At 34.8% G+C, this 20,764-nt stretch overlaps 1 protein-coding gene across 2 annotated transcripts; it reads left to right on the top strand.

The window, feature by feature from the left end:
- Window positions 1-385: 385 nt before the first annotated feature.
- LOC107820407 (branched-chain-amino-acid aminotransferase-like protein 1) lies at window positions 386-19,679 on the top strand. 2 transcript variants are annotated; one of them, XM_075217676.1, is made up of 20 exons: window positions 386-834; window positions 1,614-1,712; window positions 1,897-1,968; window positions 3,034-3,126; window positions 3,404-3,541; window positions 4,492-4,550; window positions 6,125-6,227; window positions 8,004-8,192; window positions 8,299-8,399; window positions 10,918-10,972; window positions 11,091-11,177; window positions 11,334-11,385; window positions 11,969-12,054; window positions 13,439-13,492; window positions 15,316-15,399; window positions 15,709-15,780; window positions 16,874-16,954; window positions 18,392-18,427; window positions 18,883-19,026; window positions 19,328-19,679. In XM_075217676.1, exons 1-19 carry the CDS (start codon window positions 754-756, stop codon window positions 19,009-19,011), a joined length of 1,671 nt encoding a protein of 556 aa, XP_075073777.1. In that variant the 5' UTR covers window positions 386-753; the 3' UTR covers window positions 19,012-19,026; window positions 19,328-19,679. The 2 variants fall into 2 exon arrangements, with proteins under 2 accessions (XP_075073777.1, XP_075073778.1); XM_075217677.1 differs by having other exon boundaries at window positions 387-834; window positions 19,235-19,679.
- The last annotated feature ends 1,085 nt before the right edge of the window (window positions 19,680-20,764 follow it).

Below are 20,764 nucleotides of genomic sequence, written 5' to 3'. Positions count from 1 at the left end.
ATTATTTTATAATTTCTTTATTACACAGAGAAACATGAGAAGAATAGAAAGGAAAAGAACAAGGATGATAATAAAATTTATACTTATTATTTAGGGAAAAGCTCAGATACATTAATACCACAGAGCATACACTTTTGTAGTTTCATATTTATTGTCTGCATTTACACTCAATTGATTTTAAATAACCTAATGTTTAAAGAATTTTCACACAATTAATAAATAAAAATGACTCGTTGAGTAGATTAGGAGTGCAAATTTTGTATTTTGAAATAACGGGGATTCATTTTATTCTTCAACATTTTGAAACTTGAAAGGAGGAAAGTGTAGTCTATATAATAACTTAAGAAGCCGTGTATATATTTCTCTCTTAAATTAATCAAGAATCTAGTTATTAGAGTATTTTTTTATAGGTTAATTATAACCTCCTCCAGTCCTCCTATGCCAAATTTCAAAAATTGCCGACAAGGACTATGCATTGACGATTTCTCAAATACCAAACCCCTTCAAGCTTCTCAAGTAATTATGAAGCATAAATAATTGGAGTTCGACGTCAACTTTTTCTTTGTTCTTTTTTGTGCAAGGAGATGGAGTAATACAATTTGTCATTATCGTTTAATCACATTCTTGTCCTCTTCAGCAACATGTGTACTTATGTTTTTTGCTGCTAAACCCAAGAAAACTGAACTGATAGTAGTAGTACTAGTATCTTTTTAAAGACACAATCGAAAAGCAAGTTGTGTAATTCTTGGAAAAATGGGAGAAGAAATTGAGGTGATACATTCATGGTCTGCACCCAGGTCTCTAAGTACCAGCCTCATGTACTCTTTTGCCCAGGTTAGGAGTATCTTTTGGTTCTTAAATAAATGTCTGTTCTTGCAAATTTTGCAGTGGTTTAAATAATGGGATTGTTGTATTTCTTGAATTGGTTGACTTTCTCTAACAGTATGATAATTCATATAAATACTTTGTGTTAATCAGTCTTGCTATAATGATCCTATCAATTCCCTTCAAAAGGAGGATGATGAGGAATGGGGCTCGGAAAGTTTGTTTTCTGGTGTGACCTAGTGGTCAGGAACTGGGAACCTTGGGGAACTGGGTTCAATAATTGCAGCAGAGACCCTCCCCCCCACCCCACCCTCCCCCCCCAAAAAAAAAAGCATTAGGTGATTTATTCTCATTTGTGTAAGCCTTGGTAGACAGAGTTACCCGATACCTATATTGGTGGGAGGTAGTCCTGGTGAAAAAGTCAAGGTGCACGCAAGCTGGCCTAGACACCATCACCGTTATTAAAAAGAAGTTTCTTTTGCTAGTCACATAACGCTGCAAAAGAAAATAATTACTCTTTGGAACGTCTGTTTTCTAATCCCGATTTTCTGTGAAGGTAAATGGTGCCTTTTCCAACATTAATAATACTCCTATTGAATTGGTAAATATTTAGTAAAATATAGAATGTCAAAGTAACTCCGCCTTCTATGTGCTTGAAACTGATGGTTAAGACTTAAGAAGTCTAAACTTGTCTCGACACTCATATCTTTGCTTGATTAGCTAGCATAGTTTTGATGGATTTGTTATCCGTGATCCTTTTGACATAAGAGTGTCTTCTTGTGTTACAGAGAAATGATATCGAAGTTCTTGATGAACCACTCTATGCAAATTTTCTGCGGGTCACTGGAGCGGATAGACCTTACAAGGAAGAACTTATGTCCAAAATGGTATGTAAGATGATTACCACATTCATGATTTCTATCCTTTTCCAGTATCATTATTATTCAGAGCAAAGTTGCAATTTGTTATTCCAAGTATTGCAATGTTGGTTTTTCTCAATATGGTTACATAATATATGGCAATAAGTTCTCTATATCTTGGCTTTGAGTAACTTTTATATGAAATAAGCAGGAAAACGATGGAAATAAAGTGGTGAAGGAGGTCATCTTTGGTGCCGGAGTAAAGAAGTACCGCTATTGTAAGGTAATCAAGCAGCCCATAGCTGTATGTAAGAATAAAGTTATGATTGCGCTAGAAGTTATCGTTTGTTCTTTGTCTCTCCTTGTTAGATTGTATCGTTCTTTTTCCCTTTTGAGTTTCATTCATATTCACATTCTTCTAATTCTATATCATAAGACAAGACACATCATGATGGATTTGATTTACTTGTAGAAAAACAGTGGAAATGCGTATTCAAACCTCTCATCTAAAGTGGATAAATCCAATTTCGGATCTGCTTGCTGCTAAACCCCAAATTATGTTTGTGACAACTTAGGCAACATATGATTTGTATGATTGAGACTTAGCGACTGAGTGTTAAGCCGGAAGCGTATTCAAGCCAGCTTTGATATTTGTATTCCCCACTCAGTGCTGGTTCTTATTCTTCCAAAACTTCATCTTTTTGTGATTTCTCATCAAAGAGTAGTCGGAAGAGGCATGAAATAACACTGTTCCTAATTACCGATATGATCCAATGCTAGGAAATTGTTGGCTTTGTGTAAGACTTGAGTTCTTTGCTATTATTATTTTTTTGATAAGGTAAAAGCCATCCTTATGCCAGATGTACTGTACGGAGTAGTTAATAGTTATGTAGGATCTTTTTCTATTACTTGACAAACTTGGTTCGAGCTTTCTGATGAATAAGATGAAGACCCAAAAATTGTCTAGACAACTGAAGCCAAGCATTTAACACTGTGGGTGAAACACTGAGTTTCAAGGCTTTGGCCTTTGATAAGTTTCGAACACTACATATTGCTGTAGACACCTTGTACAGGTTAATGGGTTTGGTAGTGCCGTAGACACCTCGGGCAGGTTAATAGTTTAGTGCAGTCTTTCCCCATAATTCATTGGCTAGAAAGGGAAAGAAGTTTAATTTATACATCTATCCTGTAAAAGGAGACGCCGGATTTGGGCAGCTTTATTATACATTATAGACGCAGAAAATCATTCTCTTTCCTTTCTTAACATTAACAGTCAGTTTTTGGCAATAGATATTTATAGTTTGATTATTATTAAAACTCTCTCACTATTCCTTATTCCTTCTTGCAGCATATAGCCAAACAACGTGTGCCAGGTTTGACAAATGAATTGATGAAGAGAGGAAAGCACTTCATCCTGATAAGGAATCCCCTTGATATCTTGGTAAATTTGAGTTCAAGTCTTGTTGCCTATGGTTGGCTATAAGTTCCTAATTTACTCAATCTCTGTTATTTTGTTTTATTCTTGCTGAACTAGAATAATCAAATTATTGCAAAATCCCAACATTGATGCATCACTAGCAGAAAATTCTATTAACTTTGTGAACATCGCTCATCTTATATCTCTGTTTTCTTTCATTTAATTATTTTTCTTTTTCTATGTCCTGTAAAAGTTTTATTTTTGCTTTGACTAATTTACCTTTCATATGCTATGCTGGTAGCCATCTTTTGATAAGGTTGTGCCTCCATCCTTTCTTGAGCTGGGGTTGGCAGAGCTGGTCTCCATATACAGCGAGCTATCTGAATTAGGAAAGCCCCCACCAGTTATTGATGCTGCAGATATTCAAGAAAATCCTGAGGTTTGTTGTCCCAGTAGCATTATTATAATCTCTTTTTGTTGTTGGTTTATGAAAATATGGTTATCGATTCTTCTCATCCTAATTGGGATTGTTGACAAAGTTAGATACTAGAAAAACATGGTCCTTTGGCCAGTGATACCCAGTAAGAAGGTTTTAATCACAGCTACATTAGTCTTGCTGTAACATGTAATAACTGATTATTGCTTTGAACTGACTTACAAAATTGCCAGCTGGATATTTTCATACATGTTTTGAGAACGTTTATAGAGGGCTGCTCATTAGGGCTCTAGTCACAACTTCATTGTGGCTGCTCAGTCATTTACCACTGCATTCATTGGTAGTCCCTTCTGTGTGTAGATATATAGGTATTTGTGAACAAGAACGCTATTGGAGTAATGCAAAAAGAGGAAAGGAACTGTTGTGAATCTAAAATATCCAGCTATATGGTTAAACACAGCTTACAATTTTTTTTTCAATTATAGTAAGCTTAGGTCTAATTTACCTCTCTGCTCTCATTTGGTTTTGCTGTGTGAGCCTTTTGTGTGAAACTTGATTTATTTGAACTGTGTAGGGCAGGATTAGCGCCTCCACCAATTATGACTAGTTGGTCAATTGCTATTGAAGCAATGTTAAGACCTCATTTTTAAAAGTTTGTACTGCAGAGTTCTGCAGTTAGCCAATGGTCAGTCTTCTTTATCTAGTCCAATTTTTTTCGTCACTTCCCCTGGTTCACGCCTTTCACAAGGTAAATCATCTGTGTTTTAAACGTGGTGGCCTGTTATGCCAACTGAAAGAGAGTAGGAAAAAGAAAAGAGAGTAGAAGTACCTTCCGCAAGTTTTTACATGAGGAATGATCACACATCTGAGTGCCTTGATTACTTGTTTGGGTGCTTATTAAGTCACACAAGTGAACATTTTTAAGAAGCTTTCTGCCAATTGTCTTTCTGCAGGCTGCCCTCCGTGGCCTTTGTGAAGACCTTGACATTCCATTTCAAGATTCAATGCTCGGGTAAGCAAAATTTGCGTCAGTTGATATTTGAGTAGATTCTCTACTTTTTGGTATACATTTTGTATGCGGAAAATTTTCAATTATTGAAATTATGTTACCTTATAAGAAAACTCATCTCTCTGGAGTTAAACAACATCAACTATTTAGATAATCTTCTCTCTGGAGTTATTACCTTATTGACAAAAAAAAGATATTCATCTTGCTGGAGCTGTAGCAGGTTATTTTTCCACCACAATGGAAATGCAGATTCATATAGCCAACAACCACTACTCATATTGTCATGCTGCTTTCTGTCTGTGGGTCCCATAGATATTGGCATACCCCAATCTCATACTTTGAAAAGCATTTGCTTCCTCCCCTTTATTCATACATGGCCTTCCAGCTCCCACAGGCCACAACTAACTTCTCCTTAGAATACTCCAAACCTGGCTATATTTGCCCCTACCATTTGACCAACCCATGCTGATAATGGATTGAGGGTTCTTTGCATACATTTTAACCCACAGACTCAGCCTTCTCCCAAAGAGCCAAGAGTAGGTTAAAAGGAGTTCAAGAGGCGGTTCTTGTGGTAATGTAAACACTGGCAAATTATATGGAAAGGGAAGAATACATTTGCTGCTCGCTCTTGGTTTCTGCAGGCATCTCAGTTAGATAGAGATTGCAATATAGAGGAGAATGCGGGTGACAATCCTGCCCAGCCTTTTTCCTCCTGAAAATGATGGTATTAAGGTCAGCTTGGGCGCACCTTGACTATTCAACGGGTACCTGCTACATCCCACTAGCAAACGTACCGGGGGGCTCTACCCACCAGGCTCTGGCTAAATGGGAAAAAATCACCTGGTGCTTTTTTTAATCTTTTCTGAGATTTGAACCCTACCCAGGCTTGTGTAGATGAAAGTGGAGATGTGCTGTGCAAGGGGAGGGGAATAAATCTCCAGGGAGATGTGAGTGCAGGCCGCAGGGAAGCTTCTCAAGGAGGCACGGTCTTTTTGGTCATGATGGTGTTACTTGTCATGAAAATAGTTTATAGTATCCAATCATATTACACTGCCATATCATGGCTAGTTTTAATGTTTTAATTGATTCTTGAATGCTGATCTTTTATGAACACTATGTGAAAAATAGACGTGCTAGTTTGTTGGGGCGAGACATTAGAAGAAAGATGGAAGTTCCTTAAAAAGGAAAAAGAAAGAAAGAGAACATTAAGTCAGCAGAAGATATGAAGAAACCATTTGAGTTGGGCGACGAAGAAGAAATATGCAGGGCATGGCAAATGGGGGACCGGGAAGCCAAACGTTGCCCCATCCTACCACATGTATCTGTGGTTGGAATTACATCTTTTATTTGGAAAAGGCATATCCCCTGGTAATTTTTGGTGACTCTTATTTGGAAATGGCATATCCCCTGGTATTCGTGGCGGAACCTACCACATGGACAGACTTCCCTCCCCTCTGTCTCATGTGTTTCTTTAGAATGAAGATGGTAGTTTAAAATTTTGATGACTTTTAAGTATATTTACAAAAAAAAGAAAAAAGAAAAAAAAAGAAGAAGCCAACGTGACTTTGTGTTTTCAGGTGGGAAGCTGGGCCAAAATCATTTGATGGCATATGGGCACCATGGTGGTATAAAAGTGTGCATAAGTCAACAGGTTTTGCTCCAGCAAAGAAATACCCTACGGTATATGGTCACAGATCTTTGGTTAATTTCTATTGCATGGTTATGCATATTTTGTAATGATCGAACAGGTATTATAGTGACATTTTAAAAACTAGTCTTAGGATACGCGCGTTGCGCGTGAACCTCGACTCAAGGAATACGAGATTTCTAAAAAAATCACATAACGCTATTTTAAAATTCGTATTTGAGTTATATAATAAAAATTAATGAAAAAACTGTAAAACTATGAAGCTGATGATTGTTGATTTTATTTAACTAATTTAATGAAGGAAAATGTTCCGCCACGTAAAAGTCGTCAAAATCCTTAATTTCAGTTATGCCATAAATTAATTATTAATTGTAATTTTGATTTGTCCCACATGAAAAGCATTTATGAAGGGTAAGAAAATCTATCAACATTTCGTATTACAATTTCGTACTTTTAAATAGAATGTATATACACATATATTGACAAATAGATATATTTTACCCGTCTATCAAAAAGAACTAATGCAAATATAGATCATTAAATTATATTTTATTAAAATTATAATAACACTTAATTAGTTGAATTTAAAGTTTTAAAAATTAGATAAAATTTACATTTTAATATAACTGGTTAATATAGATTTATTTGTTGAAGGAATAATTTAATTTTTTAATGAGTATCGAAACTTAAACTCTATGATAATAATTGACTTCATATAAATTACTCCATAAATTTTTAGGTTATTAGGTATCTAAATATTTTTGTTATTTTGTTAGCGTTATTCTAGAATTGAAGAGTTATTTTATACTCCCAAAGTATTCAAACTTTATATATAGTAAATATTTATTTTAATCATTTAAACAGATATTGCACTTACTTTAATATCAATTGCTATTTTCCACTTATTATTCTCATTTACGTCTCATATTGCTTGACATGATGTGCTTATGCAACACACGTAATAAAGTTGCTGGAATGATTAGATTTTTAAGTTTTAATTAGGTTAGCTTGTGTCTTGAAACATATAATCATATTTAGAAAGAAAATAAGTATATGTAATGTTACGTGAGAGAGTTAACTTTTATAGGAAGAAGCATACTCATAATGATAAGTTAATAGTAATTCACTTAAATCCAAATAAGGAATATATTTATATAAGTTAAATTTTTCTTGATTTTAAATTTCTAAATATTAGGATTTTTTATACCCAAATAAAGAAAAACTTAGTAGTCAAATTTTATTTAGTTTCAAGCTCCTAAATATTAGGAAATTAGGTAAATGACGATTTTGTTTAATATAAGTTCTATTTTAAAGGGGTAAAAAAGGGGAACGACATTTCGCTAAAGGCCTTCGTGCTTTTAATATAGTATAGATTATCTTTAGTCTATTAGGTTACTATGTGAAGAAGAGGGACACTCGCCTCTTTACTTCAGTTTGTATGACCAAGTATTATTGCCATGTGATTTTTTACTGGCATTACTAGCCCTTGGCTCATACTTTTGACTGCCAGATATCTATTAGCGCTGAGTGAATTTGAAATGGGGTAAACTATTTAGCCAAAGTCTCTTTCACGTCCCATGCCTGCCAATTATCTGCTGTTTTTCCATGTGCAGTGTGACATGATGTGTCTTTTTGCAAAATTAATCACATGAAAGTTGAACATGTTACTTATTCTCAATCGTCTCGAATGTTGTTCACAGCTATCTTCTTCCCTACAACCTTCTTAATAAATTATGAAGAATATCTAAATATTGGAGTATCCCATGAAAGACATTTGCTTATATTCTTTTCCTTCTAAAACTTTTCAGCCATTTCCAACATCATTGTATGATTTGCTGGAGCAAAGCCTACCCTTTTACAACATGCTTAAGCGTCACACAAGACGATCTTCTTATATCCTGAACTCAACTTTACCTCATCCCAGTCTTCCTGTTCCTGCTAATGAAAAGCTGCTTGCATGGGTTGGTGATGAGATTGTGCCCCGTGAGACTGCCAAGGTAAAATTGTAACGAAGTTTACTGATGATATTTGAAAATTTTCTCTTCTTTCTGCTCTCCTGCTCAACTAGCTCTAAATTTCTGATCACTGCTTTGCATTTTCTAGGTTTCAGTGTTTGATTCAGTTGTCCAAGGTGGTGATGCAGTATGGGAGGGGCTTCGAGTGTACAGTGGGAAGCTATTTAAGCTTGAGGAGCATTTAGATAGGTAAGCTACAGCAAATAGTTTTAAATTACATCCCAATTAGTTAGATATAGGATGTGGATTTATCTCATCTATACTATATTAAAAGCATGAAGGCCCTTAGCAAAATGTCGTTCGCCTTTTTTACCCTTAAAAATAGATTTCACATTGGACAAAATTATAATTATATTTTAATTATTTTCCTAACATGTAAGACTTTAAAATCAACTAAATTTTGTTTATTAAATCCTTCCTTATTTGAAATATGTAAAAACTCCTAATGTTTAGGAATTTAAAATTAAGTAAGATTTTACTTCTATAAATTTTTTCTTTGTTTAAATTGTATGACTGTCACGATTAAGTTTTTAAAATGTTAGGAATAGTAATGAAAGCTTTTCTTCAAAAAATTTATCTTAGAATTAAACACTTAATCATGAAGTATATTTTTGAGAATATCTTGTATTACTTTTTTTAATATTTAGATAGATATTAGTTTTTAATTAACTTACATACGAATTAAGAGAGGTTGTCCGTCAAGTATAAAATTAATTCTGAAAAAAATTACTCCAGTAAATATGAAACCAATTGTGGCAACTTTTATTAACAATAGTGTATTACTATATGTTATAGCCTGTCATAAACTTTATTTTAGGGGTATTAAATTATATTTTATAACTTTTTGTAGTGCGGACAATTATTTTAGACAGAGAGAATTTTATATGGTCTAATTGTCACTTTTTATAGGTATTACGTACCACTTGTCACATTTTGAGAGCAAATAATTAAATAATTTGAAAAGGCTTGAATATATGTGGATGAGCATGTCTGAAGAATATTTTCACTCTAAGCCACTAAAGTTTATTAAAATCTAAAATTTTAAGGAGCCTAGAAGGTGAAGAAAAGAAAAGAAAATAATATTCATTAAACATGCCTTAAATCATTAAAAGCATAGAAATAAAATAAATATAGTAGAGAAGGAAAATCAAATTTGAAGAGGGAGATAAAAGTACTAATTAATGAGAGAGAAGAAAATTTATCATAATTTATTCACTCATTCGAACAACCTTAACTAAATCCAAAAAAGCATATAGTTTAGAACACTTGACTAAGGATAATCATACATACTATAGTATATATAATACTTAATACTTGGAGTAGTATTTTCTACTCCAAGAACATCGTCTATAAAGAGATATTAGGTCAGATGTATTTTTTACTCCGCCCCTTCCGCGTGGGCCCGGGCCCCCGGACCCGGATCGCCTAAATTTTTTCCGGGTCATTAAATTATCTTCATAAAAAAAATACACACACACACATATATGTACAATATAATTAACCTACATAAATGTTTAACCTTTGCAAGTTCAGAAGATACCTAATAAATTTGCATTCAACTATTTTGCCAATGTAACATTTATTTTTCAATTTAAATAAATATTGTATTTATCTCGACGTCAATTGCTATTGCACATAATTCATTCTTATTCTCAATTTTATTCACTTTTTTAATAGACGCAAAAAATACGTGCAACGCAAAAGTTATATAATTAACCTACATAAATTTTTAATCTTTGCAAGTTCAGAAGATACCCAATAACTTTGCATTCAACTATTTCGCCAATGTAACATTTATTTTTCAATTTAAATAAATATTGTATTTATCTCGACGTCAATTGCTATTGCACATAATTCATTTTTATTCTCAATTTAATTCACTTTTTTAATAGACGCAAAAAACACGTGCAACGCACGTACACTAAAGCTAGTGTATATTAAATAGGCGTAACCATTATCATTAAGTTATCTATTTATTCTCTTTTTCCTTTTATTATTTTCCTCATATATCTCAAACCTCTACAATGTGGTTGACTTAAGTAGCTTTCGCCTATGGCCAGGTGGTGACATGACCGAAGTTTTCTTCTTTTTCATAGTCTAACTATTGTAGCGACCATTCCAATGGCTCAGAAGTGGTGTTGTAAAATATAGAGCGAAAATCTAAGGCTTGGATGGTTTTACATGGACATTATTTATGGGGGGAAGCATTGAAGGAAATTGCATCAAATGTCTAAAGAAGATGAAGCATGGACAAGCTCTCTGTGAATGAGTAGCTCCAAAGATAATGCACTGCATACCTTGAGAATCAGATTTGTCAAAGCACGTCTTAATGTATAAAGCAAATACACCAGATAGGGCAAATTATGCAAATGAGATAACAAGTCATAAGGGTAAGATTTGTCAATGTAGTGACCTATTCTGCCACCAGCATATGAGATGAAATATGCTTAATCAATGAAGATGTAGTAAAAGGAATCAGTTTGTTTTTTCATCCGAATCAGAAAAATGAGCCTTGCCTATGAAACACTTTGTCTTGCTCTTTGTAAATCCAGCTTGCTGTGGTATATGTGTGATGCATAACAGCTTCCCCCCACCCCCCCCAAAAAAAAGAAAAAAGAAAAACAGCTTCATTGGGCTATGCATGAATATTTGGCAACTCTAAACTCCATCCGTCACTCAACTTTACATTTTAGTTTTCTTTTCTCAGGTTGTTCGACTCTGCAAAAGCACTAGCTTTCAGCAACGTACCAACTCGTGAAGAGGTAAAAATGCTGTGGCAATTCCCTGTTTGGCTCTGGGTCTAGGTCCTCTGAGATTTTGATTTCTACTTTACGAAATCTAGTAGTTGTACAACTTGTGACTTCATGCAAGAATATGCAGGTCAAAGAAGCTATTTTCAAGACTGTTTTAACAAATGGAATGTTTGGTAATGCACATATCCGTCTAACTTTGACACGTGGTAAAAAGGTAATCTTAAGAATTGCTATTAATCTATTTATTCTTGTACTCAGTAGTAATTTTTGAAATCTGATTAAACCTAACTGGACTTCTAATCGCATTTATGTTTTTTATCTAGTTCTCTTTTCACTCTCACCTTATATTTTTTCGTGTTCTTATCATTAGGTAACCTCAGGAATGAGCCCTGCATTCAATCGATATGGGTGTACTTTAATTGGTAAGATGCCTTTTATTTATATTTTTATAGTTTGAATGCCTGCTTTTAAACTCTCTCGTTCTTCCTCTGCATGAACAATGTCAGGGTTCAGCCTACACTATTGTCTTGTAAGAATGAAAATCGTTTTATTATATACTATACTTGTTTAAGATTTTATGTATCTAAGTTATAGTTGCCTGAACTTAGTCAAATATCATGGTAAACTCATTTTAAGGCAGACTAAAAAACTGTGTTCTTTTTGTGAAGTATATTTTCTGTGTAGTCTTGTTCATTACAGTTAGTCATAATATTGTTCTGTTGTGTGCCAAGTCCTTTATCTTACAATTGATGATATGCATTTACCTTCATGTATTTTGTAGCTAAAGTATTTTCTTTTTCTTTTTAAGTATGGAATTGTCTAGAACTTGGAATAGTTTTTCCTCCAAACCAGTGTACATTTGCCTCCTTGATTTTTCCTTTCTTGTCAATAAGAAGTAACAGGAAAAAGATCAAATTACTAAATTCTGCTTTCTGTATTTTGCTGGTGTAGCTAAACTCTAATCCATCCTTCTTTCTCATATTTTTATTAAACCCTCTTTTGAAGTTCTTGCTGAATGGAAACCTCCAGTCTATGACAATGAAAAGGGCATAACGCTAGTGACGGCAACCACTCGTCGTAATTCACCAAATGTAAGATATTGCTTCCAGTTGAGTTTCATGAGATTGTTATGTTATTTCCATGCATCCTCTTTACTTATTTAATTAAATTCATTTCCTTTATACCCATATATCTAAATCAATTTCCATTCATCTAAAGACTTTTATACAATTGACCAGAGCATCTTTTGAGGCAAGTTGTGGTTTTGTTGATAACTCAGCATTCCCACAATCCTTTGTTTTTTGCTGCAGGGAGGGGGAGAGTTTAACCCTGAAACTTTAGGAAAAGACTCGAGTTCATTTTCATTAAACCCAGTATCAAATTATTGCAATTTGATTATATGCCGTATATCACCCCAGATTTAAAAATTTCTACTTTTCACCTTCCATGCTTAATTAGTTAAAGTAGCTGGTTCTTATGTAATAACCAAATCAGATTTCTACTCAGTAGCATCTTTAAGTGCAAATGTCCACTGAGACAATTTTTGCCATCAGTTTATTTCTTATAATTTAGAATTAGCCTGTTTTTGTGCTTCCTGTTTTCTCTAATGGAGTTAGTAGCTTATCCGCTCATCGGTCGGGTAACCTGGTTTAATGGTACTGTGATTAGTTAATAGTGATCATGTCTTAAAATGGTAAGTGACAATGTGACTTTTTGTCTGCTACAGTCGAGATAACCATCATAAAGCATTATCATGTTGAGGTCTCCTGAGAAACTTCAGCTAGCATTAAGGAAAAAAAAAAAGAAAGGGAGAAAATCTGACATTGTGTTATTCTCCTCTGTTTTTAGTTTATCTGAACTTCACCACCATCTTGTGGGTACCTGTTCGTCCAAGACGTGAGCCCAATTTTAAAAATCATGCCCTATTAGCTTTAGCAATACCATGTTCTATAGTACCTTCAGAACAAACTTGATATTATGTCCAAGGATGACGATGTGTTACTGCAAAAAGATGCCCTGATTCAATGTGCTTCCTTCCCAACCATGTCCAGAACCCCAAAAGATGATGTTGTTCAAGGATTGTAATCTCAGCCTATATTGCTCGGACTCTTCAAAAATGCCGCCGGGTGAGTGTCGGATCCTCCAAAATTAGTGCATTTTTGGAGGACCGGACATGGGTGGGGCAGCATTTTGGAGAGTCCAAGTAACATAGTTTTCAGCTTGTGATTATGTCATATCCTTGGTTAAGGTATCTAAGTGATCTATGCTTCCTACCTAATGATGTTGAATAACTTTCTATGCTAATGCTACTATCTTATAGCCAAAGATTGAGTAAGGTGACATATAATTGCTTGAGCTATTTCTTTTAAGGGAAAAACATTAAAGTTATATTGCTCTGAGCCTTTATCATTGCTAATAAATCTATATTTGGGGTACCTTTTGTCTTAAATCGATGACTTGTTTTGTACTCTGCAGAATTTGGATTCGAAGATTCACCATAACAACCTTCTTAACAACATTCTCGCAAAGGTATCTTTTTCTCTTCTAAGTTTGAGCTATGCAAATCTATACTTTATGTATTCACATATTCTTTTTTTTTTCTAATGTTTCTGAGAAGCGGAGCCTTGGAGCAACGGTAAAGTTGTCTCTATGTGACCTATAGGTCACGGGTTCGAGCCATGGAAGCAGCCACTAATGCTTGCATTATGGTAGGTTGTCTATATCACACTCTTAGGGTGCAACCCTTCCCCGGACCCTGCGTGAATGCAGGATATCTTATGCACCAGGCTGCCCTTTTTCTTTCTATTGTTTCTGAGCAAGTCATAATTTTGATCGTGAAATTTATATTGACGGTGCTTTATCTTATATCTACTTGCAGATTCTCATCTCACCTCTTCTTCAATTTATATACTTCGTATTAAGAACTTATAGCTTGCGATATGGAGAAGTACCTTAGAGAATAAGGGTTTTAGGATGGGTAGAACCGTAGAAGTAAGACTTAGTACATGCACTGCAAGTCTAGTCGGTATGAGAAGAGCGAAATTGAGGTGAGATTAGATAGGATTGCGGTGGAAAAATACAAATAATTTAGATATCTAGGCTCGTTGTTTCAAGAGAGTAGAATGATAGATGAAGATGTTACTTATAAGATTAAAGCGAATGGTTGAAATGGAGAAGTGCTACCGAGGTATTATGTGATAGAAGGATGCCTACCAAAGTGAAAGGTAGGTTGTATAGAACAACTACAGACCGGCTATGTTATATGGTAGCGAATGTTGGACCACCAAAGTCCAACATATCCACAAAATGAGTGTTGCAGAGATGCGGATGCTAAGATGGGTGTGCGGGCCACACAAGATTAGATAAGATTAAAAATGACAACATTCACCAGAAGGTGCAAGTAACACGCATTGAGGATAAAATGAGAGAAGGTCGCTTGAGATGATTTGGTTATTTTTCCTACTTAGACCTACAGATACATCGGTCGGTAGGTATGAAAATATGGTGAATGAAGGTGTTAAAGGGGACATGGTAGATCTAAAATCATATGGAAGAAAGTTGTCTCGAAAGACCTAAAAATCCTTGTAATCAATGCAGATTTAGCTAAAGATAGGCACAATGGAAGAGAAAGATCCATATAACTGACGCCTAACTGGGAATAGGTTTTTAGACTTGGTAGGAAACTCTAATATTATTATTATTGTTACTATTATTTACATATATTTACATATTAACTTTATTTTTCGCTTTCACTTCTATTCTATTTTGGTAATGATAATGATATGAGTTGGGCTTAAAGAAAAAAGTGAGGATTTATATCGCCGACTCCAACTTGTTTGTGACTGAAGCATAGTTGTTTATATTAAGAAATTATACCAATTTCACTTCATCAAAAAAAAAAAAATCATAGCAAATTTGCTTTTGGAGTGAAATTGATTGGTTATCCAGCAAAATTTTGTTAGATCAGTTGGAAAGTTGGAAAGTACATGAAATGCTTATCCCACTCTCTAATTAAGGTTATGAAATGCTTAAATGTCAATCAAAAATATCATGGTAAGTAAAAAATTTAGACCTCAATAGTGAAGTTCTGTCACTTTGACTGTGACGGTGGAAGAATTGTTTTGGTTTGGTAGCTGGACATACTTGTTGACAATTTCACATCGTGATCACTGTATACTATGTGAAACTGCTAATGCAACTCCTGTTTGGAGAAGTCCAGAAAAAGAGGGGTGGGGTGGGGGCACATACCTTAGAAATTGCAGTTGTTTCTTGTCTTTGTCGCACTACCACACTGTATGGTTTATTGCATGGTCTCCTGACTGTATTTGACTTCAATCTCTCTTCTGGTGCAGATAGAAGGAAATAATGCTGGGGCTGATGATGCCGTCATGCTTGATAAAGATGGCTATGTGTCAGAAACTAATGCTACAAATATTGTAAGCTCATTCACCTCCTATAGTTCCTTTTGCTCTGCGGTTCCCCGGTCTATATCCTTCAGGAGGCAAGCCACACTTTAGGGAAGCTCATTGCATGTATTGTCCGACAGATTCTCCTTTTCTTCTGTACTTTCTTCCTGCTTTTGGTGGCATAACCACGAAACTCAAAAAGTGTTCTCATACAATTCTATGGTCATTTAGTTCACTTTTTAATGGTTTGAGCATTTCTTTTGCTTTTTACCAACCATCAAATCTTGTGTTTCTTGTCAATTTCCTCTCTTCGATAAAATCTATTTTTACCCTTTGCAGTTCTTAGTGAAGAAAGGGCGCGTGGTGACACCTCATGCTGATTATTGCCTTCCTGGTATAACAAGAGCAACAGTAAGTTTCAGAAGATTTCTCATTTGATATTAATCATTCTGTTGTGTTCAATATTCTGTCATCTCTCTCTCCCCTTTTAAACAAACAGTATGGATCATGTATTATCATGCGAAACTACTTTTTTTATTTTCTTTTAGGTGCTCAGTCATGTTAGTGCATTTAACATATACAAAGTTAGTTCTTGTCCAAAACTGGAGCAGAACCCAGTCTTTTCCAGACTCAGGCTATAAATGGTTGCCATCCCCCACCCCCCACCCCCCCAAAAAAAAAAATCCCCACAAAAAGAAGAAGAAGAAGGGGGAAACAGATCTGAGACACAGTACCTTTATGTATTATGTAGACTATTTGGTTAGAAAGAAACAAAGATGCTTGAGGAAAACACAGCAACTCTCTTATATGAAAGATAGATGTTTACAGAGTCTTTTCTTTTGGCGCAAGGGTAGGGATATGGAAGATGTGAAGCTTTTTCATTTTTTGGACTCTATGAATTTGACGTAGATGTTGAGAAAGTGTTGACTTTCTCCTGTTTTGTACTCTTGCAGTACTTTCTTGATAGTCATAATAAAACTTACTTTAAAAAAAGACAAAGAAAGAAAACCACCCCCCCACCCCCCACCCCCTTCCCCCCTTTCTTTTCATTTGAGCAATGACTTTCTGAAAATCCATCTCGTTTCTCTCCTGTCAGAATAATATGGATTTTGGCACAATCAGTGCCCCTGAACTATTTGATCTGTAAATCTAATTTTCAATCTACCATCAAGTAAGCCAAAAATATCTTACCATGTTAATCCACATTACATAATATTTTGTTTGGAAGCACTGGTTTAGGAAATGATCTCTGTTTGCTGCCGACCAACTTATGATACGAAGATGTCTTAGTGATGGATTCTTGGTATTACTTTCCCAATTTATTTCGAGATGACTCTTCAATTTTAGGATCAAAAATAATTTTGTCGACAACCATCCATTGTGTTTATTAATTGTTACAAATGCAGCCAGAGTGGCATGGGTCTAAATTACATGGCATTTAGTTTTTGATGAAGTAATTAATTTGTAGAGTTATCTGCTTGATGATCAACAATCCATTTTTCAGGTCATGGAGCTTGTGCTGAAGGAAAATTTGGTTTTAGAGGAGCGACGAATTAGCTTATCAGAATTTCACACTGCCGATGAGGTGTATACTCTTAACTATGAGTTTGTTCTTTTGCGAGCCTAGGAAATTTGTTGCAAGCATTAACTAACATCTTTTCTCTTAAAGACTCGCTCCACACTTTTTGAATTATCATGCTTGTAATGTGTCTAAGGCAACTTCTTAAGAAATTAATCAAATGAAGAATTTAGTTTTAGGGAGCATTTAGTGTATGCATCCTTCTCATCACACAACTCAACCTACTCCGTTGTCTGGAGAAACCATTCCTAACAAACTTTGCTTTAACTTGAATACCTTTTTTTAAGCATCTACGGCATCTGTACTATAATTGAATAAAACAGCAGTATTGCAATAATGTTTTGGGTAGCACTGATAGTCTATCATTGTACAACCACGACACCCCCATAATGAGGAAGCTTGTGGCCCTTTTCTTGTTTGCAGTTTCATAGCATATTTGGTTTTGAATATAAAAATCAGGTGAAAACCTCTTTATTGTGCATCTCTGTGCAAAATACCTGCGTAACAACATATACAAATAGTAAAAAGAGGTTATATCTATTTAGGGGTAAATTCACTAATTTCAATATTTATTCTTCATATATACACCAACAATTTTTACAATTTCATTGTGCCCAGTGTTTTGCTTCCAACATTTCTTCTCCAAGTCAATGATACTGGTGCCAAGTGTCATAATATCATTTATTGAGTCATATTTTGTTAATATTTGTAATTCATTAAATGAGGTTTCTAAATTTATTCTAGATTCGACTTTGATAATTGTGTGTATATTATGTTGAGGGACTAGGGAGCCATTTTACCAAATGTAAGATTCATGAATCATGAGGGAATTAACCATTCCATGGGAACTATGATTCAGACGCTCATCTTATCTAGTTTCAATTTGAATTTCTTACTTGAATTCATTGATATTCAAAATACAAGCTTCCTTATTCTTACGCTTGACAGTAATGAGTTAAAGATATAAGCATTTTCAGGAAAATTAAGTTTTCGCGCTTTATGACACGCCATGATTATACATGAAAATGCCCACTTTCTTGTTCTCTTCATTCTGTTGTTTTCTCACTTGAAGCAATTAGGATATTCTTGCACTGCGCTGTTTAACAACTCTTAACTCTTCAATTTGAGCATATATTGCCCGTGCTTGGAGAAACCCTTTTAGCAAAGTTAATTCCAGCACAAGTATGCTTCTTCTGTTGTATTATCGGTCACACTGCTTGCTTTAGAGGTCCCCTCTCTTCTTTGGTTTTAGTTGTTTCTTGCTATCTTAGTCTTGAGAAATGTTTGTGTTAAGCTGAAGCTTCTCTCGTCATGATCTTCATTTTTATTGTCACTAGTGAAATACGACCACCATCACCACCCCTATTCGTTTTCATTGTTGATGATTCTTGTCATTTTTCTTTTTTTTTCTTCCTCTTAATATGAATCTTGCACTTCTTGCAGGTGTGGACAACAGGAACTATGGGAGAGCTTAGCCCGGTATGTTAAAGTCTTTGACTGATTTACAACTTTCAGGTCATCTGGCTGACTCAGTATGCAGAACTGCTTCTGTTTCCTTTATCCATTGAATTTATATGTTTGAGGCTAAAGATTGTCTCTTTTGGTACCCGAGGAACCTTGGCTTGGTTTCTAATTAGGTGTCAATCCCAATTCACACACGTTTGGCCTTTCAAAGTAGATTATTTTGAGTGTGTGGGTTATAAATAAATCCCTGGATCACTATTGCACCTCTTGTAGAATACCTTGCTGATAATGATAAAGAGAGAGTTCACTATCATCAGTTATCCTCATCACTCAAAGTGTTCCAGTTCTCTATACTGGAGTCGCACCTTCCTTTTGACATGTCGCTTAGTATCAGATATTCTCGCAGGCAACTTACTCTTTCTGGTTTACTATCATACTGGAGGGCTATCTTGATTGTTTTACATGGACAGGTTGTCAAGATTGATGGACGTATAATTGGTGACGGTCGAGTGGGACCTGTAACACAGAGATTGCAAAATGCTTACAAAAAGCTGGCAGAAGAATCAGGAGTGTCTATACCAACCTATCAAAAGAGCTAAATAGATAGTTTCCAGGTTCCCATCTTCAACTTTCGTTCGTTCATTCTCTGGTTTTTGTTTATTAAAGCTCCTAGGTAATCTATAGTCAACTATTCAGAAAAGCAAAGAGTTATTATTCCTCAGCCTTTTTTCTGCTAAAGTGTCCCCGCCTCTTCCCCTAGGCGTTTTTTTTGTTTCCTTGTGCACAAATTTCGTTCGTTTATTCTTATGTTTGCAATTTCAGATGTCTAATAAAGAACTGGAGAAGGGATGTTCTTCCATCTTTACGAAAATTTCATGTAATAATGTGGTCGCCTTGTTTTCATCTCCCTTACAGGAACTGGAGAAGGGGCGTCTTCTCGTGATTTATCAATTGTTCAAGTTCGTTGTATTAGCTTATCTATACTTCTTGAATTTGTCTCAAATTGCCTGAGGAGTTTGAAGGGTTCATGAGTTGTCATTAGGAAAGCGATCCATTGAATGCCATATTAGTGGCAACAAATTGTTATTTTCCTATCATAAACGTACGAAAGGTAATAAGAACTGTGGCGTAATTTAGATATAAAAGTCATGGAATACTTGTACCCAAAAGAGTTCAAGAACAACACAAACCAAGATAATAGAGGGGAGAGGGAATAAGTCAATGTACCTGTATAACCATGTAGGATACAACTTTTTCTTCTTTTCGAGTTATGCTTTGCAACCCTTTATCGCAAAAGCGATAAAAGAGGGTAATTACCCCCCCCCCCCCCACACACACACACACACACAAAAACAAAAACAAAAAAAAACTAGAATGATAATTTTTTAAAGTTGAAGATTATTCATTTCACCTGTAAACTAGAATTTAAAATGCTTTTTTATTTTCTGAAATACGTATAGCTTCAAATAATTGATTGAGATTTAATTAAATTGAAATTGCACTTGTTATATCGACGAGATATTCAAAGCATCTATCCCATAATAAACTTCTCCATTTCTACTTATTTGAGTACATTTTTGGAATTTTTACCTCCTATAGCAAAGGTTAACACCTTATTTATTTTAAATAAATACCATTTGAATAAATTATATTCTATAGATACTTTTTAAAGTTTATAGCAAAATATTTAATTTTGGTTACTTCCTAGCCCTAAGCCACTAAATAAGCTAATCAGTTACAATATTTTCTTTCTCTCTCTACTTTGATACATTCCATTCTCTTCCCCCATCCTATTAAAATTTCCGATTTTCTTCCTCTTCTCTGTCTAGCCAACGATTCTTTCCCTTTCATAAAACAACCAAATTCCTTACGAAATATTCGAAGACCAATAGGAGTAAACGAAGTTGTTCAACTGAAGTTGTTCAAGCCAATATCTTTCTGCGTTGATTTGAAAATACAAAAGTGAGGCAAGGCAAGGAAAACCCTACATCTGTACTTGAATTAGAATTGAAAGGCTTAAGGCTAGGGCATAAATGAGTAGAAATAGCGATTTTCTCCATTTTGGAGTAGAAATTGAGAGGAAAAGAGGGAATCTAGGGAAAAAGGGACCTTTTCTTTATTGGGTTCTTGATTTGGTTATGCTTATCCTCCAGCTCGACGAGACGACATTAGGGTTGTTCTTGAACAAAGACGACGGAGTTTGGGGCTGAGCAACTTGAATTTTTTGTGAATATATCTCAATGTATCTCGTTGTATTTCCATGTATTTCACTGTATTCATTGTCTTTTTTTCATTGTATTTCAATGTATTCCGCTGTATTCTATGTATTTCATTGTATTCATTATCTCGCTA

This window comes from Nicotiana tabacum, chromosome 7, assembly GCF_000715075.1.
Source record: "Nicotiana tabacum cultivar K326 chromosome 7, ASM71507v2, whole genome shotgun sequence".
In the NCBI taxonomy this organism is placed as follows: domain Eukaryota; kingdom Viridiplantae; phylum Streptophyta; class Magnoliopsida; order Solanales; family Solanaceae; genus Nicotiana; species Nicotiana tabacum.
The sequence above is the reverse complement of the archived record's forward strand: the minus strand, read 5'-3'. Positions and strand labels throughout refer to the sequence as shown.

Coding starts and splice junctions, on each gene's coding strand:
- LOC107820407 (XM_075217676.1), top strand. CDS start 754: ATGGGAGAAGAAATTGAGGTGATACATTCATGGTCTGCACCCAGGTCT. Junction 1,713..1,896: donor AAGAACTTATGTCCAAAATG/GTATGTAAGATG, acceptor TGAAATAAGCAG/GAAAACGATGGAAATAAAGT. Junction 8,193..8,298: donor TGCCCCGTGAGACTGCCAAG/GTAAAATTGTAA, acceptor TGCATTTTCTAG/GTTTCAGTGTTTGATTCAGT.